The 24,538-nt window shown below is 40.1% G+C and overlaps 1 protein-coding gene across 1 annotated transcript; it reads right to left on the bottom strand.

Moving 5' to 3' along the window:
• Nucleotides 1–23,670, bottom strand: LOC106602382 (15-hydroxyprostaglandin dehydrogenase [NAD(+)]). Its single transcript, XM_014194981.2, has 7 exons — nucleotides 23,376–23,670; nucleotides 23,058–23,181; nucleotides 21,683–21,789; nucleotides 20,192–20,288; nucleotides 4,711–4,787; nucleotides 1,830–1,993; nucleotides 1–681 (listed from the first exon to the last, which is right to left on the bottom strand). The coding sequence occupies exons 1-7, from the start codon at nucleotides 23,466–23,468 to the stop codon at nucleotides 558–560; spliced, it is 786 nt and encodes a 261-aa protein (XP_014050456.1). The 5' UTR covers nucleotides 23,469–23,670; the 3' UTR covers nucleotides 1–557.
• Nucleotides 23,671–24,538: the final 868 nt, after the last annotated feature.

Consider the following 24,538-nt stretch of genomic DNA (forward strand, 5'->3'; position numbering starts at 1 on the left):
TGAGAAGAGGAAAGGAGCCAAAGTTTATTGTCTGACAGACAACAAAAATACAAATTTTCACATATTCTATGATAATAAAGTATGCTATTGTATCATAAATAAACTACAGTTATTTGGTAGAATTGTAAACACATATTGTGCTTTGTGATAAAATGTCCATTTCATAATTGGGTAATAAGAATTTTTTCTTAACTGACTTGCCTAGTTAAATAAATAAAATAAAATAAATACAGCAGTCAATGTGTACCAAGTCTCTCATACTAGTCAAATCAACTGGAGGATTTTATGATGAGGGAAACCCGAAAACTAAACCCTCTTTGTCTACCTTTGTTCACACCTATTAAGTAAGACTACTGGAATTTGGTTACATCCAACGTGGGCATACAAATAGAGGTCCCATTAAATTACTATTCTAATTCCTAATTCAATGGGCCTACATTTCTACCAATTCCATAGACACATGGGTCTACTTTCTGAATGACTCCATACTCCGACCACTTTAAGTTCCTTTGTCTGGGTGGGTGACAGAAGTCCGACGGTATTCCGTGTTGATCCTCTCAAGCGGACAGGGGCTCGTAGGTGTGGAAGTGGATCCCTTTAGAGCAGGTGATCTTCATCACTGCGCCGTTTAGACCGGTATCAGTTATCAGGCGCAACACTCCCTCTGCGATCAGCGACGGTCTGGGGATAGAGATCGAGAGATAGAGATAACAGGGTCGTGTTAGGTAGGGAACACAGTGTCCAGATTGAACCAAGGAGGAACTTTCGGTTGTATTCCGCCTGGTGTTTAATGAACACAACCCAGGAAAGAGAGAGGCCATGATCATACATTCTCTTTCAATTCCTGAAGGTTTTTTGGATTGAATTGGACTAGCTAACAATTTAGGTTGCAAAATGCCCTCATGATTACATCATAGAATTCCTGAAATATGATGTAACTTAATTCAACAATTTCCTGGCTGAAAGAGATACAAGATCAACATTTAAAAAGGCCTATTTTTGACGCTGTAGCCAACAGATTTATCAAATCGCCTTGCCCCAGGCCAAACAGCTTGGACAAGGTATTGCGAAATACTGTACTTTAAAGCAGCTGAGCTGGTAAATGTAAGCATTCAAGACTGAAGTACATTCTGATATAAATAACAAAACCTGGCCTGCATATGATTTTAAGTGCATCTTATCTCAAACATACTGTATTTCTCAATATTTGTCTTTGCATGTTTCGGATGCATATTGTAGCAAACTTAATAATTTCAAATAATGTTGACAAAGTTAGTTAAGTCTTTCCTCAGAATACCCCTCAACGTTTGTATCTGTATATTTCTACCGCCGTTTGCTTCTGAAGTAGAAAACCTTATCTGATGTCGTCCAAAGCACACAAAACACAGTGACATAGAGAGGGGACAAGACACAAACACACCAGGAAGCTTCCAAGGCCCCCTCTCTCCTCTCTCCAGATAAGACAGGGAAACTGAGGAGGGATAACAACCTCCATGGCCTCCCACACATGCTATGTGGAGGGAGGATTTAAGGAGGAAATGGACACTGATTAGGGAGGCTTTGCTACTCCAGATACTGTATTACCTGATGTTGTAGAATGGAGTTAGTATTTGGGTGGTTTCGCGGGGCCATGTGGGGAGGGTGAGTTGATTCTAGGTCTGTGCTGACTTGTTTAGGTATAAACAACACTTGTGTACATTAATCTGAAGCAGTATCCTATACACACCACATAGGTTTACTGTAAATCTGAGTTATAAAGAACGTGATAGGTAATGAGTGAAAAAGGAGGGAAATGAGGCAACTTCTACACAACATGTATACGAACTCACTGAAGCACCCCGAACTTGTGCACGCTCCTCTTTAAGTCGTCCTTGAACTTGTCAAACTTGCCCATGTTGTCCTCGTGTTCCACGGAGCGCAGGAGAGGGGTGTCCACGAAGGCAGGGCACAGCGTGTTGATCCTCACACCATAGTTCTCCACCTCGGCTGCATCCTGCGTGGGGAGAGGAAAGGAACACAGACGTGTCAGGGTGTGTGTGTATGGTTGTGAAAGGAGCAACGTGCCAGTGTGTATGTGTGTGTTATGTGTGCATATGTGTGTGTGTGGTATGTGTGTGTGTGTGTCTGTGTGTGTGAGAAAGAGGAGCACAAACATGTCCGAACATGGTCAAGCATAATCACCCAGGGAAAAGGAATGTGTCTAGGCCAGTGTTCTCCATGCCTTTCCTGGAGTACCCCCAGCCATTCCACATATCACGTATTCTAGTACAACATCTGATTCAACTGGTCAACTAATCATCAAGCCCTTCATTACTTAAATCAGGTGTACTGGTTTTGGATTACATACTGTATGTCTATTAAGGTGGTCCAAAGTTTAGTCTTTGTTCCCATATTAATTGCTCACAATGAGTACATCTTATGACTACATTTTATTTACTAACTCTATTTTATCAATGTATCAATCGGGCTTCAGGAAGAAGCATAGCACAATTACAGCAGCCATGAAGGTTTTAAATGATATCACTGAAGCCCTTGACAAAAAACAGCACTGTGTCTCACTTTTTATTGATCTCTCTCGAGTGTAGGTCTTTCGTAGCATGCAGTTGCATGGTTTGCTAACTATCTGTCTGATAGAACTCAGTGCACTCAATTTGATGGGCTCATGTCTGTTAAATTCTCTGTCTGTAATGGTGTGCCCCAAGGCTCTGTACTTGGTCCTCTCTTATTCACTATTTATATAAATAATTTAGACAAACATTTCCAAAATGCGCAACTTCATTTTTATGCTGATTATACTGTTATTTACTGTTGTGCCTCGTCTCTTACAAAAGCTTTCCAGAACTTGCAAAATGCTTTTTATACTGTTCAACATACCTTGTGTCAATTGAAGCTTATCCTCAATACTGACAAAACTAAACTAATGGTGTTTTCTAAAGCAAGAAATAGACCTCTGAACTTTTCACCTATTATTACCTGTCAGGGCACTGAGATTGAGACTGTAACCTCATATAAATATCTTGGAATTTTAATTGATGACGGCCTCTCTTTTAAATTGTATATTCAACAACTTACAAAAAAATTGGGCTGAAATTGGGATTTTATTTTAGGAATAAGGCCTGTTTTCTTTTGAAGCCAGAAGGAGGCTAGTATCAGCTACATTTATGCCTTTACTAGACAATGGGGATATTTTATATATGAATGCTTCCGCTCAGTGTTTGAGATCAATTGACACCTTTTACCATGGCACTTTGAAATGTATTTTAAACTGCAAAACCCTTACGCACCACTGTACTTTGTATACCAGGGTTGGCTGGCCTTCTCTAGTCACCTGTAGGCTCAGTCACTGGTATACTTTTATTTACAAAGCCATTTTGGGTTTACTACCGTTTTATTTGGGCATTTTTATTGTTCAGAAATGTGGTGGTTACTCTCTTCGTTCGCTGGACTTTATCCTGCTAACTGTTCCAAATGTCCGAACTGAATTTGGTAAAAGGGCTTTTATGTACTCTGCGCCATCGTCTTGGAACGCCTTACAAAATACTTTTAAACTGGAAGAACTTGTCCCGATTGGTATTTTTAAATCACTGATGAATGATCTTGAGACTAATTCCCTGACCTGTCAATGTTTTTAATTTTCTGTTTTTGATTTTGTTATACTCTTGTGAATTCTATGGTTTTTACTAGATTATTTGTAGGTTTTTGTTTTTTTGTCTGTAATTTTTGTAATGACTTGGTGCTGCCTATCTTGGCCAGGATGCTCTTGAAAAAGAGATTTTAAATCTCAATGAGCCCTTCCTGGTTAAATAAAGGTTTAATAATAATAAAAATCAACGATTATCCGTAATCATGGTAATCATGGTAGCAGCCACGTTAATGTAGAAGTGTTTAGAAACATATTCTATTCTTATTTACAATAAAAGTGACTCCAAAATTATTGGGCACAAAATAATCTGAAACACAACCCAACCAAAACAGCAAATGCATCCAGCAAGTTTTTTTGAGTCACAAGCTTGATGTAGTCATTGCGTGCTAGAAATATGGGACCAAATACTAAACTTATGTATTTTTTGTACTTTTACCCCTTTTTCTACCCAATTTCATGATATCTAATTGGTAGTTACAGTCTTGTCCCATTGCTACAACTCCCGTATGTACTCGGGAGAGGCGAATGTCGAGAGCCATGCCTCCTCCAAAACACGACCCTGCCAAGCCGCACTGCTTCTTGACACACAGCTCGCTTAACCCGGAAGCCAGCCGCACCATTATGTCAGAGGAAACACCATACAAATGGCGACCGTGCATGCACCCGACCCACCACAAGGAGTCGCTAGAGCACGATGGGACAAGGACATTCCTGGCCGGCCAAATCCTCCCCTAACCCAGACGACGCTGGGCAAATTTGCGCCGCCTCATTGGTATCCCGGTCACGGCCGGCTGTGACACAGCCTGGGATCAAACCCAGGTCTGTAGTGACGCCTCAAGCACTGCGACAAGGCAATTGGTAGGCTATACTTTTTACTGCTTTAATACACATAAGTGAATTTGACAGTCTGCACTTTAACCTCATAGTCATTGATTTAAAATCCAAACTTGGAGTGTAGAGCCAAAAGAAGAATAAAGTGTTTCACTGTCCCAATAATTACGGAGGGCACTGTATGTGGAATGGCTAGGTGTACTCGAGGAGAGGTTTGGGGGTGTGTTAGAACTCACCGCTATGGCTCTGGAGAAGCCTATCACCCCGTGCTTTGTGGCCGTGTACACTGGCTGGTAGGGGGAATGAAGGAAAGCTGAAAAAGAATGAAAGAAAGAAGAATAAACAAAGTTTACAGTCATGGTAACTCACCAACATACTCCACATGGTACCCATTTAAATCTCAGGCGTTTTTCATTGACGGCGCTTATCAACAATGCAATCACTCTAAAGGCATTGTTACACAGGTTACTTGTCCTCTGTGTGTGTGTGTATGTGTTTGTGTAAGCACGCTATAGTGGAATCTACCGGTTTTTACTGAGATCTCATACCGCTCACTAGAAATGAATGAGTACTGTAACTTATTCTATATGCCTTTCCCGTCATGGAAAAACAGGATCCTCCAAGGCAAAATATTTCTCCCTATTTCGACTTAATTCAAACATGAAAAAGCTGTGTGTTTGTATGTGTTGGGCCGGCCGCCAAGTTTTGTTTAAACCAGAACAATCTCCAGAACATTACATTTCACGAGAACTCGCTTCCCCCTCCAAATAATGGGCTCAACTTCCTTTTATGGACACATAAAACCTTCACCTTGTGAAGATCAATCATTAGTTTTCCCCTTCAAAAAGGATAGAGCCAGGGCAAACCTTAAGAGAAACCTGTTGTATGGAGTACTGCAAGGCACTTTGTTTCTGAAACCTCTCAACACCTTTGTATAAGAGAACAGAGGTGAAATTAGATGGAAAAATCCCTCTGGGAACATAGTCAAATCAAAGGGAATTGAGCTCAAAGAGAATGTTTACATGCATTCTTAAAAAAATGTGTGCTAAGTAGAACCATATAGTGTTCTTCAGTTTTTCTGAACCCTTTTTGGTGCTAGGTAGAACCCTTTTCAGAGGGTCTACCATGTAGGGTTCTTCATAGAACACCTTGTATATGGTTCTACCAAGAACCATTTTATTATATAAAGGTTATTCTTAGAAACCACCATGAATGGTTCCACCAGCCTTTAAAATCAAATTATTTATGAAGAGATCTGTCTATCGTAAGGTCACTTGTTGACGGGCTTAGTTAGACCCTAACACAGTGGTGTTAGAAAACCCTTGGTTTACAGGCCACGTCAGGCCTGCAAGTCACATTATTCTGGCTCGCAAAGTGATGTGTAATTGCCATTGGAATCTAGCCAGAGTTACGATATCCAACAATTAGAATTGTTTAAATCAACCGCAACCTGCATTCAAAAAGATTGCCAGGGTAGGGAAGATTATATCCTTGACGTAGTCTCAGTATTCAAACTGGAGCAACTATCTCAGCAACGAGTGCAATAAGTCCAACTACTAACAGATTGGTTTAGTTAAAAAAAAAAAAATGTTATTTATCTTTGTGTAGCATAAAATGTATCAACCAATCAATGTACTGTACAGTTGAAGTCGGAAGTTTACATACACTTAGGTTGGAGTCTGTCACGTCCTGACCAGTATAGGGGTTATTTGTATTTGTAGGTTGGTCAGGACGTGGCAGAGGGTATTTGTTTTATGTGGTTCGGGGGTTATGTGTATTGTAGAGGGGTGTTTTATTTATGTATTACGGGGTTTTGGTGTATGTTCTGGGTTTTGTATTCTAGGTTGTATTTTCTACGTTCTGTCTAGTTTAGTTTTTCTATGTTTAGGTTTGGGTGTGGACTCAATTGGAGGCAGGTGTTTCTATTTTCCTCTGATTGAGAGTCCTATATATAGGTATGTGTTTGGGGTTGTTAATTGTGGGTAGTTGTATTTCGCACTGCTGTTATTTATTTAGCCTGTGAAACTGTCGGTCTGTCGTTCTTTGTTTTCCGTGTTCACGTTTATTTAATAAATTATAATGATGAGCACGCAACCCGCTGCGCCTTGGTCCTCTCTCTCCTACGACAGCCGTGACAGAGTCATTAAAACTCATTTTTCAACCACTCCACAAATTTGTTGTTAACAAACTATAGTTTTGGCAAGTCGGTTAGGACATCTACTTTGTGCATGACACAAGTAATTTTTCCAACAATTGTTTTCAGACAGATTATTTCACTTATCATTCACTGTATCACAATTCCAGTGGGTCAGAAGTTTACATACACTAAGTTGACTGTGCCTTTAAACAGCTTGGAAAATTCCAGAAAATGATGTCATGGCTTTAGAAGCTTCTGATAGGCTAATTGATAACATTTGAGTCAATTGGAGGTGTACCTATGGATGTATTTCAAGGCCTACCTTCAAACTCAGTGCCCCTTTGCTTGACATTATGGGAAAATCAAAAGAAATCAGCCAAGACCTCAAAAAAAGAATTGTAGACCTCCACAAGTCTGGTTCATCCTTGGGAGCAATTTTCAAACGCCTGAAGGTACCATGTTCATCTGTACAAACAATAGTACGCAAGTATAAACACCATGGGACCACGCAGCCGTCATACCGCTCAGGAAGGAGACGCGTTCTGCCTCCTAGAGATGAATGTACTTTGGTGTGAAAAGTGCAAATCAATCCCAGAACAACAGCAAAGGACCTTGTGAAGATGCTGGAGGAAACATTTACAAAAGTATCTATATCCACAATAAAACGAGTCCTATATCGACATAACCTGAAAGGCCCCTCAGTAAGGAAGAAGCCACTGCTCCAAAACTGCCATAAAAAAGCCAGACTACAGTTTGCAACTGCACATGGGGACAAAGAACGTACTTTTTGGAGAAATGTCCTCTGGTCTGATGAAACAAAAATAGAACTGTTTGGCCATAATGACCATCGTTATGTTTGGAGGAAAAATGGGGAGGCTTGCAAGCCGAAGAACACCATCCCAACCGTGAAGCACGGGGGTGGCAGCATCATATTTTGGGGGTGCTTTGCTACAGGAGGGACTGGTGCACTTCACAAAATAAATGGCATCATGAGGAAAGAAAATTATGTGGATATATTGAAGCAACATCTCAAGACATCAGTCAGGAAGTTAAAGCTTGGTCGCAAATGGGTCTTCCAAATGGACAATGACCCCAAGCAAACTTCCAAAGTTGTGGCAAAATGGTTTAATGACAACAAAGTCAAGGTATTGGAGTGGCCATCACAAAGCCCTGAACTCAATCCTATAGAAAATGTGTGGGCAGAACTGAAAAAGCATGTGTGAGCAAGGAGGCCAACAAACCTGACTCAGTTACACCAGCTCTGTCAGGAGGAATGGGCCAAAATCCACCCAACTTATTGTGGGAAGCTTGTGGAAGGCTACCTAAAACGTTGTCCTAAGTTAAACAATTTGAAGGCAATGCTACCAAATACTAATTGAGTGTATGTAAACTTCTGACCCACTGGGAATGTGATGAAAGAAATAAAAGCTGAAATGAATCATTCTCTCTACTATTATTTGGAAATTTCACATTCTTAAAATAAAGTGGGGATCCTAACTGACCTAAAACAGGGATGTTTTTACTGGGATTAAATGTCAGGAATTGTGAAAAACTGAGTTTAAATGTATTTGGCTGTATGTAAACTTCCGACCTCTACTGTATATGCAAAAACACTTTAAAACAAACAATTCTGAAAATCACCCTGCATTAGAGCATGCTGGGAAATATGATATATGGTTGTACATAGAACCCTTCTGTTAAAATGAGTTTAACTATGAGAACTCCCAAACCACCCATGTGTTCCCGCTGAATTTCAGTCCTGTAGGAGAGGGCATAAATATGGTAGCTGGAATTGTATAGGAAACATTGTATAAAGTCTTGACTTCAAATCTTATTGCCACTTCAGCTAAAAACAGTCACACAAGTGACAAGGAGGAAAGGGATCTATAGGAGCCACAGGTTTGCTGCTGGGACACACAGGAAGCAAAGTATGTGCAATTACATGACAATATGGGGTAATTTATCATAAAACACAACAAACCATTATCTTGCAGTTTCAGGCATACCTGTACTTCCCCTTATGCCTAAGCACCTTGAACGGGGTGCTGATAACATAAATCGTCAGACTGCTCTTCCCTTATTTGGAACTACAGTGAACGATATACTGACTGTCTTAATTAGTTATTACAGTATAATATTGAACCAAATGCTTTCACCCTTTACCCTTGTGGGAATTGGCCTATATTGATAGGGCTAAATTGAAATGTTTCTTACAGAAGAAATATGAAAATGCATAACCATTTTAGAAATTGATAGGGAACAGTTTGGAGGTAATCGGAAAATGACTAGACCAAACATTACACTGTTGATGTTATGTGCATTTTACATTTAGTGTACTTTGCCACTTTTGTTGAAAACGAAATCTGAAAATACTCTGGATACATTCAGTAACATGATAAGACTATTCCTGGAAAATGTGGGGTAGGTGCAACATAAGAAAAACATTACAAAGGTTTGAGTGAGAGGTCTAACTGCTGTCTTCAAGTGGCCACACACCTCTCCAAAGTGTACACAGTTTCTAAATAATTTCAATGCACTTTTATGACTCAAAAGAAAAGTATTCAACTATAAAGGTACTTTTGTGAGCTCTCCTAGCTGTGCCATTGAGGAACAAGCTCACTTATAGTTGTTTAGTTTGGAACACAGCCCTGCATCCCCGCCATAACACAATTGGGTGATTCTGCAACTTCGGGCAAGATTTCAGAAATTAAAATGTATTGAAAAACCATTTTACCGGTATTATAATTGTCTTTGATTTGTCTAGAAATAATATCTGATAATCGCTGTGATCGTACTATTCAGGAATTTATATATTTTTGTCATTGTTCCCAGACAGCCATTAAACATAAATTTTAGTTGAAAATGAATTGTATGATTTTTCATTTTTAACACATTTCTTATACATTTGTCTTGCATTGAACATTATTTTAAGTGCTTTAAGGTTTTCCTAAAAATAATAATTCAACACAACGCCTGAATGTATGAACTTGCCTTTGTGACAACTGAAAATATTTATTTATCATAAAAAAATAAGATATTTCCACCCAACCTTTTTGTGAGATTATGATAACAACCATATGATTTCCCTATCTAAAACAAATCGATCAATATAAATTACACATAATATACAAATTTACCTAAAAATATGGGTGTGGTGGAAATGACATCTATGTAAAAAAAAAAAAAAAAACGTAGGAAAACAATATTTTATTGCAACCATTTTGAACAACAACCATTGTTAAACATGTAATTAATTTAAGACAAAGTAAGATTCCAGAAGTCACAGACATAGAAACAAAATAAAAGATGATCCTATACGATACCAGGAACATCTGCAAAAAGACAGGGAGAGATACTGGAAGAAAAAAGAGAAGGGAGAAGTCAAATCTATCTCTGAGCTTACAAAGCGAGAACAAAGGAGCAAGAGAAGGCAATGGAAATGCAACCAATGGAATAGAAGACAGACTTTAAAGAGAATAGTTGCAATTGCAACCTACCTATCAGGCAACACAACACCTTAGTCACCAGATGACTTACAGCCAGAACATGAGGCCATCAAACCTGCCCCTAACTTACCTGCCCAGATTGCTTCGCATGCTTTGGCTAGTATTACAGCTAGCATATAGTTTTCACTAAATACATAAAATGTATTTTAAAAAAAATCAAAATTCTACCACAAATGAAAGAAAACTTCTGGACATGACTTCTGGACCAACTGTCTGCTGCAGCCATGTGCTTCAGTGTCACAATAAGTTTCCATGGTAACTAAATTAACATTCTCTTGACAAAACTTTATTAAATTAGGAATTTGCCCTCAGTGGTGGAAATGACACCACTACCAAAGGACAGGTATATTCTGTGTAAATAACAATATAAAGGGCATACTCACTATACATACTGATATATATTTTATTTAATTGACTCTTTCTCAAGAAGATAACATTACATAATGTGTAATTATTAATGTTTTGTCATAGAAAAACATAGTGGAAGCTCAAAAGTCTGGGTCAGGGACAAGGGCAAAACAGTGAAATTGAGGTATAAAATGCATCTGAAAAGTAGCTAAAATACTAGATAGAGAGGTGTCAAAAAAATCTGGGGTGATGGTAGTGTGAACTTAACATATAAAGAAAAAAACATATTTTTTTAAATAAAATCACAAAAATTGACCCTGAGGACATAGAAGTTCCTGTAGTTACAGAATCACCCTATTACTGTTGTTATTTACGCAATCCAAAAACGGTCCATTATGAATCGCAATGAGGGTCAGGTGGGCATGATCTGAAAGCTCGTTCCATTGCCAACATAACTAGTTGTTATAAAATACGATCTTACAATGTTAGGCTTTCACAAGGAAATTCAGAAAAACAGATCGTAATTTAGGTGCATTCAGGTGTGTGTGATGCGGAATTTTTTTCTCTCACAATTAACAAACATAGGCTCATTCTGTTCAGAAGACCCCAGGATATGACGACATGTCATCTTGCAAATGTACATCAAACATAGTGATCATAAACGTTGATTTGGAAATGTGAATTGCACATTTGGACTCACAGGTGTTTGGCTTGTATGTCATCAAAGCCGTATTTATTATAATCCTCAAAATCTCATCTTTCAAAATACATTAAGTCCTCTTAATTTACAGCAGTTCCCCTCACCTGGACAACAAAAAATGTGCAAAAGTTGCCCAACTACTGGAAGGGACGGCGGCAACTTCTTATTGCGAGTGGTGCTGAAGTTCAGAATGGCTGTCAATAAAAACCCATACAGCTCTGTGATGCGCAGAGCCAGAACCCTTACTGAAACAGCCACTACATTCCAATTTAGGTGCTTATTATTGCCCAAATCTGCCATTTACAACTCGTGTACAGGTACGAGTGTAAAGGGCTACATGATTTAAAATATATTTGACAAACTCTTTAACATACTTTTCCAACTCACTCTGCTTGCTGTATAATCTGCAGTTCTGTCTATTGTATCTTTGACTTGGTACTGTGTTGCTGTTGTTGTCCTTTTTAAAATGTATACATCTTCTCGCCCGGGGCGTTTTATTCTCAGCAACGACGTCATATATATTGTTGGGTATGTTCACCTCCAGAGTCTTGAATGATGCATAACAAAACACATCTAGTATGATTAATGACAGTCTATAATTACACTGTACGGTTTGTTGGGAGTTCTAGAGTCTCCAAGAACACAACATGATGAATAATCCCACACCACATACAAAATGCTAAGCTAGGGACCCTGGGACTAAACACCTCCCTCTGCGGCTGGGTCCTGGACTTCCTGACGGGCCGCCCCCAGGTGGTAGGGGTGGGCAGCAGCGGGTCTGCCACTCTGATCCTAGATAAGGGGCCCCTCAGGGGGTGTCTGCTTGGTCGCCTCCTGTACTCCCTGTTCACCCACAACTGCATGGCCGAGCACGACACCAATACCATCATTAAATTTGCCGGCGACACAATGATGGTGGGCCTGATCACCGACGATGATGGGACAGCCTATAGGGAGGAGGTCAGAGACATGGCGGTGTGGTGCCAGGACAACAACCTCTCCCTCAAAGTTATCAAGACAGGGGAGATAATTGTGGACTGCAGGAAGAGGAGGGCCGAGCACGCCCCCATTGTCATTGACAGGGCTGTAGTGGAGCAGGTCGATAGCTTCAAGTTCCTTGGTGTCCACATCACCAAACTGTCATGGTCCAGACAGACCGGGACAGTCATGAGGGGGGCACGACAATGCCTATTCTCCCTCAGGAGACTCAGTGGATTTGGCATGGCTCCTCAGATCCTCGCGGGGTTCTACAGCTGCACCATAGAGAGCATCCTGACTGGTTGCATTGCCGCCTGGTATGGAAACTGCTCGGCATCCGACCGCAAGACGCTACAGAGGGTGGTGCGTGTGGCCCAGTACATCACTGGCCATTCAGGACCTCTATACCAGGCGGTGTCAGAGGAAGGCCCTAAAAATTGCCAAAGACTCCAGCCACCCTAGTCATAGACTGTTCTCTCTGCTACCGCACGGCAAGCGGTACCGTAGTGTCAAGTCTAGGTTCAAAATGCTCCTTAACAGCTTCTGCCCCCAAGCCATTTGGCTGCTGAACAGCTAATATCAAATGGCTATCCGAACTATTTGCATTGAACCCTTTTTTTACACTGCTGCTACTAGCTGTTTATTATCTATGCATAATCACTATCTACATGTACATATTACCTCAATTACCATGACTAATCTGTACCCCGGGCACATGACTCAGTACCGGAACCCCCAGTATATAGCCTCGTTAGTTATTTTATTGTATTACTTTTTTTTTACTTTAGTTTATTTAGTTAATATTTTCTTAACTCTTAATTTTCTAAAAACGGCATTGTTGGTGAACGGCTTGTAAGAAAGCCTTTCACGGTAAGGTCAACACCTGTTCTATTCTACCCACAAAATACAACCTTGCACTCTGGTATCCTGCAAACCATGATCCCTTCTGTATTTTACACCCCGAGTTAAAATACAGAAGTCTGGTGCACATGTTGTTAATGGTTGCCGTTCATAAAAATACTTGTACATTGCTAGACATGTCTGCCTTGTCGACCTGGTAGCTACTGAGGTAAGACAGGTGGTCTCACCAACAGCACACATACAAACGTTCTCGTCAGAATAGCCTGGTTTGATATAGATGATAGCGCGTTTGCCTGTATGCAGAATAAGCCAGTTACTGCTGCTGTGGGGCGAGCCCAAAGGGAGGTGTTGATTTGAGGTGGGCTGTTCCTTCGCTGGATACATGGAGCCGGGCCTTTGCTGACAAGTTTCTCAAATACCAGCCCCTCGTATCACGCTTGGACGGCCTTGGATATAAGTGCAAGTCGGTGACAGTCGTATTTGACAGTCTCTGCCACCTACATATGGTGAGTGGCCTTCAGATTGCAGGCGTGCCAAAGACTAGAGCAAAGCAACTGGCCGAAGTACTGCTCTGTTTCAGCTGTTATGGGCAGCCTAGCTTTGTGGAGAAGGTGCTTTTTGTATCCGTAAAGTGCTCTTGTATCCAAGACCTTTAAAATAGTTTTTATCCTTCTTAATGTAATGCAATTTGTGGATTCAAATAAAGTGTTTAAAATGTGTACGCGTGTGTTTTCCTTCCCCCAAAATGCTCCAAGATTATTGTCAACTGATACCCGTTGTACATTTCATGTTAGGCTCCTCTTACCACACATCATGAAGAACAGGGTGAACCAAAACAATGATTTGCATCAAACATACCGCGATCCAATATAGGAGCTGTCAGTCAGTCAGTTCGTCAATCATTGCATAACTGCCAGTGAAGGAAGAAGCCTGTACCGAACACCGCAATGGGTCCACCTACATTCCAAAGTTCCTTGTCCCATTGGAGGCAGCTGCCATTTAAAGTGGGGCCTGTGAGCGCCTGCAGCTTTTGCTGCGGTTGTACATCAAGCAGCATCTTGCCAACCGTTTCTTCTCAACGGTAAAGAAAACAAACTGATGTCATGTCAGCGCTGTTTTGGCTTTGGGCTAGAGATAATGTGCGATGTTGTTGTCCATTGTAGCTAGCCTATCTAACAGTTCTATCACTGTCACATGATCACGTTTAGAGTGATTAAAACAATATTTAGCATATTTATATATTTTCCCTTTCTGTAACACACATTTCCAGTGTTCTAGTTGTGACACTCAAGGTGAGGGTTGGTCACTAGACTTGTTATGGATTATGCTCATATCGGTTGATAGTGATTGACGCCAGACTGGAGGTACAAGGACCCACTGATTATGACCTTCTGTGGACACTGATTCTGTAGCAGCTGACAAAGCCACTGCCTTTGTTTTGAACTGGCGAGCCTCTCGGCCTGGTGTTTACAGAACATTTGGTGATGTCTGATTTAGAATATAAAGGGCCCGTCTCCAAGAGGCAAGTTAGACATAATATCTACTTCTGTGCTGGAGGTGTCTGCCTGTTGGAACTTGTAATAAACCAGCTTTTATTTTTCAATTCTCTTCTCTTTAGTCCATCTGGAAATTCCAAAGAGGATGAGACACTAAGGTTTTCAGCTATGTTCGTTTAGCGAAGCTTCAGAATCAGCTCTCTGGAGGTGAGTCAATTGTGTTTACCCCTCTGTGGTGGAGACTTCTGGTTTCTCACACCAAGAGGTATTTCTGAAATTTGATGAATGAGCCTCGTTGTACTGTCAATTAATGATTTTGGTTTTGTTGTAATCGAGTTGGTTAAAAGTCCGTGGGTAAAAGTCGCTCCTCCAGTCAGCTGTGTGGTTTGTGTGCTGCAAAACGCTGAATTTGGGAAGGGTGTGCCTGGTTCGACCTGGGTGGGGTTCCGAGTACGTGAGTGCTCTGTGAATATTGACAATAACCCATTTAAAACCTCAAGTGGCATCGGCAGTGTCGTCCTGGTGGTGAAAGTAACCAATCGGTTTTAAATACCACACAATTGGGAGAGCCCTCTGGGACCAGTGATTAGCAACATCTGGTCTCTTTTAGATACTGCCAGCAAAGGATACAGTGCTACTCTTTGCATAGTGTGTAGCAAGGTGTTATTTTGGACAAGTAGGGCATAACCTCTCGTGGGTAGAGCCTGTGTGGAGTGTTCGTTTGTTTGTTTGGTACAGTTGGTACCTCAGTTTGTGGTGGTGTCAGAGTGTGGGCCCGTTCACCGTAGGTGAACTATACGGTTCACTTCCGTGTCTGGTCCATTACAGATCCTGTTGTCACATTTCAGGTTGTTGGTTCACTTTTGTGACTGACTGTATTCCCTCCCCCAAATCTAGACTTACCAAGACGACACTGAATGTTCCTGAGTGACCTAGTTTCAGTTTTGACTTAAATCTGCTTGAAAGTCTATAGCAAGACTTGAAATGGCTGTCTAGCAAAGATCAACAACCAACTTGAGAGAGCTTGAAGAATGTTAAAAAGAATAATGGGCAAATGTTGCACAATGCAGGTGTGCCAAGCTCTTGGAAATTTACCCAGAAAGACTCACAGCTGTAATCGCTGCCAAAGGTGATTCTAACATGTATTGTCAGAATCACCACTTTGACATTAGAGTATTTACCACTTTGACATTAGAGTATTTACCACTTTGACATTAGAGTATTTACCACTTTGACATTAGAGTATTTACCACTTTGACATTAAAGTATTTTGTGTAGATCGTTGACCAAAAATTATAATTAAATACATTTTAATCCCACTTTGTAATAACAAAATGTGGAAAAAGTCAAGGGGTGTGAACACTCTCTGAAGGCACTGTATCGGAATCACCCACAGGCATGGTTGGGGAATATCTTGTTTTGGTTAGTAGCATAACTTTCACTTATCTGCTAGCAACAGCACTGAGGAATAGCATCTATAAGTAGCGTAATGATAGAATATGATGTTACCAGGTGCACAGGGATGTGTTTACGCATCTATAAAATATTTGGATGATCTTGGACATGCACAGAGGTGTACCTCAGTACAACCACGTGGTTGTAAACTGGTTGAAATGACGTCATGTCAACCAGCTTTGCCTGTTGTGCTGGGACAACTTGAATTGGAAGCTTCTCTCTCTCCCTCTCTAAACTATTATGCAATGACTAATGAACGAGGAACGAGAGAGAAAGAAACGAGAAAGAAACGAAAAAGAGAAAGAAGCTGCTGAGACAGGGGAAAAAAACAAAAAAATATCACAGGAAGAAATGGGGCGGCAGGTAGCCTAGTGGTTAGAGCATTGGACTAGTAACCGAAAGGTTGCAAGACTTTATCCCCGACCTGACAAGCTAAAAATCTGTCGTTCTGCCCATGAACATGGGCCGTCATTGAAAATAAGAATTTGTTCTTAACGTGCTAGTTAAATAAAGGTTACATTTTAAAAAATCAAAAAAATTTAAAAATCTACCTCAGCAGGAGAATGATTAACCTCCAGTCTCCAGTTAGGACAGTCAACTCAGTCCAAAGTTCAGTTGGAGTTTGAATTCCAGCCCAGGATCTAAACAACATACATGGAACTATTTCACAACTCTCTCTTTAGTTGCTCAGTGTATGAATTTGGGGATTAGGTCCAAATAACCACAAAATCCTGTCATCCAACATCATCTATCATCCAACACAGCCACAGAACAATAATTCACCAGAACCCCATGATTGATGTCGACACACAGACAATGTGTATGAATAAGCCCAATGGCATCATATGTCAGAGTCATACGTCTCGCTTGTGATAAACATATAGTCTTGATGACATTTAGATTTATGACATCTGGGAGATTCTTGGCCCACGGTTGTGAACTGAGCCGGGTGATATTTCCTCCTTCTCTCTGCAGGCAAACCTTAGGAAATCTAACTTGGAGTTGACTCTGCTATTGTTTACCATGCAGGGTCTCAAAAGTAGAGATGAGGGGATAGATATACAGTGTCAATGTAAAGTGTGTGACTGAATAGAGTCACATGGAATATTTAGCAGAGAATCATCTTAATACTAAACGGTTTGTGAATTGGCTGAGGGAGAATGGAGTTCAGGCATATCTGTGTCAACGTGCAGACAGAGAGAGAGACAGAGAGAGAGAGAGAGAGAGAGAGAGAGAGAGACAGACAGAGACACAGAGAGAGAGACAGTTAGTGATAAAGAGGGAGGGAGAAGAGAAAGAGAAAAGAGAGACAACATAAAACATCAAATAAAAAGGAAGCGATTCCCAAACCTTCCATAACAAAGCCATCACCTACAGAGAGATGAACCTGGAGAAGAGTACTCTAAGAAAGTTGGTCCTGGGGCTCTGTTCACAAACAGACCCCAGAAAGCCCCAGGACAGCAACACAATTAGACCCAACCAAATCATGAGGAAATAAAAAGATAATTACAAGCATTACGCTACACTAACATCTACTAACCATGTGTATGTGACCAATAAAATGTGATTTGATTTAAATTAACAAAAAACAGAGCAAACTAGAATGCTATTTGGCCATAAACAGATAGTACACTTGGGCAGAATACATGACCACTGTAACTGACACAAAATTAAGAAAAGCTTTGACTATGTACAGATTCAGTGAGCATATCCTTGCTATTGAGAAAGGCCGCCGTAGGCAGACCTTGCTCTCAAGAGAAGACAGGCCATGTGCACACTGCCCACAAAATGAGGTGGAATCTGAGCTGCACTTCCTAACCTCCTGCCAAATGTATGACCATATTAGAGACACATATTTCCCTCAGAGTACGCAGACCCACAAATTCCAAAACAAATCCAATTTTGATAAGCTCCCATATCTACTGGGTGAAATACCACAGTGTGCCATCACAGCAGCAAGATTTGTGACCTGTTGCCACAAGAAAAGGGCAACCAGTGAAGAACAAACACCATTGTAAATACAACCCATATTTACTTTCCCTTTTGTACTTTAACTATTTGCACATTGTTACAACACTGTATATAGACATAATATGACATTTAGAATGTCTCTATTCCTTTGGAACTTTTGTGAGTGTAATGTTTTCATTTTATATTATCCATTTCACTTGCTTTGGCAATGTAAACATGTTTCCCATAACGATAAACCCCTTTGAATTTAGAGAGCGAGAGAAAGAAAGAGAGAGAAAGAGAAAAGTCACCATCCTCCAGTTTATATACTGTTCTAGCTTAATCAAAACACAAGCAACTATGTTTTCAGCACCGATGTTTACATTCCAAAGGCCTGAGAACAGCCTCCCAACGATACAGTCTGTTTTCTGATCAAAGGATTATAATTTCTCAGAGTTCGCACCGGAGATTTCAAGCACAACATTCTCCAGTTGTATTTACAACTGTTTTATTACTGAAACGTAATGTATTGCCTATGTTATTGTCAAGTAGTATTTCAACAAGCAGACCCAGGGGCCGGCTCTAGCCTTTTGGGGGCTTAAGTGAGATTTTGTTAATTTATTATTAGATTTTTTTATTTAACCCTTATTTAACTAGGCAAGTCAGTTAAGAACAAATTCTTATTTACAATAACGGCCTAACGGGGAACAGTGGGTTAACTGCCTTGTTCAGAGGCAGAGCGATAGATTTTTACCTTGTCAGCTCGGGGATTCGATCCAGCAACCTTTTGGTTACTCTAACTCTTACTCTAACCACTAGGCTACGTGCCGCCCCAAGTTGGGCTCCCCGGGCAAACCATTTTAGTGGCCCCTGTGATAGAAACATTACATATTTACCTGATTTATTTGATATTAATGGTTAACAATTAATATTTAACTAATAGTAAGATATTTCTGTCCTACTAATGCTGCGTTTTTATGGTCTCCACTCTAGTTCCCTGTAGCTAATCTGGGCATATGGTTGCTAGAGACGGCTTGAGCTGACAAATGAGTTAAACACTGCATTACATAGACAAGAATGTGTTTTACTTGCATCTGGGAAACTAAGCCAGGGTAGGGTTAAGACAACAACCCTGTGCAGATAACGACCGGATGAATATTCTACTATTCTAACTCTTAACAGTAAGTTGAGACCCCGACTGAGTAAAAAAAGAAAAAAGAAACACAGATAGATCATTATTTTTTGGGGGGGAGCATAAGCTTATGTCACTTATGACTGGAACTGGCCCTGCGCAGACCAATGATACTAGATACAATTATGTTGAAATTAGACAAGAGCACTTGACTCAAAGTCCACGAGTACTATTGCACAAACTGTGGATCTTGGCACAGAAGTCACAACACCACATGACCACCACAGCCCAGTGTGAGGCTTGTCCACCTGTCCGGACTCTGCACTCTGTCGGCAGACATGTTAGCTCCCTGTGAGCGCGTGTTCAAGAACCCAGAGGGGTCACGGGAAGGGAAATCTCTGCTGCTTACCAGACCAGGGGTCTCATTTATCAACCATGCATAGGCACAAATCTGTGTGTAAACCATGCATGGAAAAACATTCACGCAGTGTGAAATTGATCAATATGAACATTTGCTTGAGAGTGTGTGTAAATGTACACACAGCCGTGACCATGCGTACGCACAGGACCAAGTGGTGGAATAAGGAAACTGCTTGTCAAGTGTAGAATGCTAGCTGACTTGGATTGCACTAATAACATGCTTTCTCAATCTCCACATGCTGCTGTGGAGAAAGATTGAAAAATTAGAAGTACTGTAGTTGTTAGCTTGCCGACTGAGGCGATAGAACAGCCTTAACCTACCCCACTAAGCAAATAGTAGACGCACACAGCAATGCTTATTGTCCACTGTGAAAACAACATTAAACTCTAATCTATCAAGCGGTAATGTTGTAATGTTTGCCTTACACCTGTGTTGTGTTGTGTTATGGTACACTGTGTAACCATATTGTACCAAAACAAAGGCCTGGGAATTTCAACAATAACAGTGAATGAAGTCAATGTGGTTCTTTATAGCTGATGACCTGTGACATATTCCATTACATAGGGGTTGCTCACATCAGCTGAAAGCAACCGCATTGCCAAAGACATAGCTAGTCATTCCCACATCCACATACACCACTGTTTCCCTTTTTCTTATGTCTGTGAAGGCTTCAATGTGTTGACGTGCAGCGTACAGTACATAAAGTATTGATGCATGTATGGAGCAGCCTTACCTGCCATGGATGAGACATTGATGATGACTCCTCCTTCTTTTCCATACTCTTTGCTCATATGATCCAGGGCCAGGTAAGTTCCCTTGATGACTGATGTCTATGGAGAGAAACAAGAGGGCTTGAGTTTCAATATCCGACACATACAACAGTCACACTGTTTTGCTCTTATTCAGACTGTGGTAGAACTCTTCGCTGATGTCATGTCATGTGAACTAGGCTAAACTACAGCATCATGTAATATAATGTAAACTAGGCTAAACTACAGCATCGTGTAATATAATGTAATCTAGGCTAAACTACAGAATCATGTAATATAATGTAAACTAGGCTAAACTACAGCATCGTGTAATATAATGTAAACTAGGCTAAACTACAGCATCGTGTAATATAATGTAAACTAGGCTAAACTACAGCATCGTGTAATATAATGTAAACTAGGCTAAACTACAGCATCGTGTAATATAATGTAAACTAGGCTAAACTACAGCATCGTGTAATATAATGTAAACTAGGCTAAACTACAGCATCGTGTAATATAATGTAAACTAGGCTAAACTACAGCATCGTGTAATATAATGTAAACTAGGCTAAACTACAGCATCGTGTAATATAATGTAAACTAGGCAAAACTACAGAATCGTGTAATATAATGTAAACTAGGCTAAACTACAGCATCGTGTAATATAATGTAAACTAGGCTAAACTACAGCATCGTGTAATATAATGTAATATAGGCTAAACTACAGAATCATGTAATATAATGTAAACTAGGCTAAACTACAGCATCGTGTAATATAATGTAAACTAGGCTAAACTACAGCATCGTGTAATATAATGTAAACTAGGCTAAACTACAGCATCGTGTAATATAATGTAAACTAGGCTAAACTACAGCATCGTGTAATATAATGTAAACTAGGCTAAACTACAGCATCGTGTAATATAATGTAAACTAGGCTAAACTACAGCATCGTGTAATATAATGTAAACTAGGCTAAACTACAGCATCGTGTAATATAATGTAAACTAGGCTAAACTACAGCATCGTGTAATATAATGTAAACTAGGCTAAACTACAGCATCGTGTAATATAATGTAAACTAGGCAAAACTACAGAATCATGTAATATAATGTAAACTAGGCTAAACTACAGCATCGTGTAATATAATGTAAACTAGGCTAAACTACAGAATCATGTAATATAATGTAAACTAGGCTAAACTACAGCATCATGTAATATAATGTAAACTAGGCTAAACTACAGCATCATGTAATATAATGTAAACTAGGCTAAACTACAGCATCATGTAAGATTGATTTTGCAGTTAGTCAAGTAACAGATTGTTTTGGAAAAATAGATTTTCACAAACTATCTCAATGACAAAAATACATTCTAACACACACACACACACACACACACACACACACACACACACACACACACACACACACACACACACACACACACACACACACACACACCCCTCTTACCAGATTTACTTCAATGGTCTTCTCCCAGTCCTTCTCATTGTTGATGCCAGCATTGTTGACAACAATGTCCAATCTTCCAAACCGGTCGACTGTACTTTGAAAAGCATCTGCAATATGAAAGAATAGTCCAACACTTAGGTTGATTAACTCTAGATTTACCCCTACAAGAAGAACACTACCAGTCCATACGAGATGGACATTTGTCAAGAATATTGCATCTTTGTTTTACATCTAAACTATAATTTAGATTCTATATAAAAGAAGAACATCTAGCTCTTAGATTGATTATACAGGTTATATTTACCACAAGAACACTGCATCTTTGTCTATCTAAGTAAACAAGTACATCCAAACAATTATCTAAGACACAAAAACTGCAATATATCAGGTATTCACCAGCACCTGCCTTTCAGCTGAAAACATTCCACAAGAAAACCTTCAATTAAAAAAAGTATATAATAATAATCACCTTAACCAAGGTAGGAGCAACAAGTCAAGTACGTTGCTTTACTTAAACAACAAATGTCTAACAAATGTCCAGTCTCACAAGACTAAATAGACCGTGTCGACGTTTAAGTTTCAGTCGTGCACTGACAGTGTTCAGTGTTGGTTGAATGGACTCTTATAAGCACAGCTATTTAGGTAAGGCTACATCCAAGAACATTCCGATGTCTTTTGCCTGGGGCGTTTTGGAAATCATGTCAAAAGTAACTAATTCATTTCCACACAATGGAAGTCTGTTTCAGAGGGGAATGATGTCTTAAAATAGGTAAGCCTAAGGCCTGAAGGTGATCGAAAATGAGAACATTATTATGCATTTAGGCAAAATGCGAAAGTTAGACTAGGCATATAGCTATACTTTAAAAAAAAGTAGGTTAGTCTAATAACCTATAATAACCTCTAAAGAAAAAATAGCAGTACCCTAGTAAAGTTGCAATTACCTTTGCCTAGTCAGACTGTTACCATGGTTACCCCATGGACACAACAGTATCTTCTTTACAAGCCAAAAAGTTGAATAAAATGATATGTACATTTACTTTACCGGTTGTCCATACTGTTGGTCCTTTTTACCGTAAGGAAGTGGCGATAAAATGTAGATAGGAATGTATAATCAAACTAACTTTTCAAACCGCTGGTAGTGGGTTCAGATGTTTATCACCTGAAACATGCTCACACGATGTAAATACACGCAAGTGATGTACGCATACTTTCCGAGCTCGTACACGTGTTTATATTGTTTCGTGCATGTGCCAGGTGATAGAAAGTAGTACCAGCGCTTAGAGCTTGTGAGAGGAAATGTTCCAAACAAATGAATTGCATTCATCTCCGACTAAGAACCAGAAGTATCACAGTTTTATTGTCAGGCAACCATTACCTTTAAGTTTCAATCTGTCCGTCACGTCACACTGAATGAAAATGCAGTTCCCATCTCCAAAATCTCCATCTAAAATCTTCTTGCATTCCTCTCCGACACTTTGATTCAAGTCAACAAGTGCAACCTGCGGATATAAAATCAGAACATCTACAAAAGGATGTCCAAATATTTAAAGCGGTTCTCTGTGCAACACAGTTGGTTTGGGCTCCATACAACCACAATAGGTTGGTACAAGCGCCGCGCGTAAAATGCGTAAAGGAACCAAAACCACCGTCCATTTACGGGCGACAATAGGCTATTAACTTTATAAACACCAACCTTTGCTTCATTCTTCAGTAGGCTTTCTGCGACGGCTCTACCGATACCTTGCGCTCCGCCCGTAACTAGAGCCACTTTACCTCGCAGAGTCATCTTTTACGCTTCATATGGCTGCGACACGCCGCGCTGCTTTATGTAGGCTCCTATATCATCTGGAATATTGTCAGAAAAGGGGCGTGTGGTGTATGTAGCGCTAAATAAACACACGGCGGATAATTACGCCGTCTAGTCTTTCACCTTTTTCATATTCCAAACCGACCTCCTAGTGAGATAGCTCACTACTGGCATCATAGAATAACATATTGCTCAATTTAATATGATCTCTGTGACTGGCAACAAACAGCATGAGGGAATATCTACTGCTATGCTCTTCATATTGGGACAACCATGCAGTGAAGTCATAAAGCTCGCTATTGGTAGTCCTACAGTCTGTTTTGAAAGGCAATAGCTTTACGTTAGATTGGGAATGCATTTTATGACGTTGAGATATAGTCCTACAGTATGATATCCCTTTATGTGACCATTGGCCTCTGCCAAGAGGCCTGAAACGTCATCAAGGACATGAGCCACGGCCTGTTCACCACGCAATCATTCAGAAGGCAAGGTCAGTACAAGTGCATCAAAGCTGGGACCGAGAGACTGAAAAACAGCTTCTATCTTAAAAGGCCATCAGACTGTTAAATAGCCATCACCAGCTGGCTACAGTACCACCCAGGTTACTCAACGCTGCACCTGAGAGGCTGCTGCCCTTTGTACATAGTCGTGGAATCACTTGTCACATTAATAATGGAACACTAGTCACTTTAATAATGTTTACATACTCTTTTACTCATTTCATATGTATACAGTATACTGTATTTTGTTGTCCTAATTGCTTGTCCTAAGGTGTATATATTTATTCATTTAATTATTTTACTTTTTAGATTTGTTTTGTTGTGACTTGTTAGATACTGCATGGTTGGAGCTAGGAACACAAGCATTTCGCTACACCCACAATAACATCTGCTAAATACTTGTGTGACCAATAAAATGGGATTTGAACTTTACGGCACAGCAGGGTCACAGGTTCTATACCCACTCTGTATGATCCTCTGAATTGATACAGTAACAAAGACACAAAGACCAAATCTTCATTTAGAAATGTAACAGGTTTTTTTTCTCAA

This window comes from Salmo salar, chromosome 04 (assembly GCF_965601325.2).
Source record: "Salmo salar chromosome 04, fSalSal1, whole genome shotgun sequence".
NCBI lineage: Eukaryota > Metazoa > Chordata > Actinopteri > Salmoniformes > Salmonidae > Salmo > Salmo salar.

Bases quoted from the DNA above. Each gene is read 5' to 3' on its own strand.
- LOC106602382 (XM_014194981.2), bottom strand. From the start codon at position 23,468: ATGACTCTGCGAGGTAAAGTGGCTCTAGTTACGGGCGGAGCGCAAGGT. The intron at 1,994-4,710 runs GTGAGTTCTAAC...CTCCCCACGCAG, and splicing joins GCTTCTCCAGAGCCATAGCG to GATGCAGCCGAGGTGGAGAA. The intron at 682-1,829 runs GTGAGTTCGTAT...CTCTATCCCCAG, and splicing joins CACAAGTTCGGGGTGCTTCA to ACCGTCGCTGATCGCAGAGG.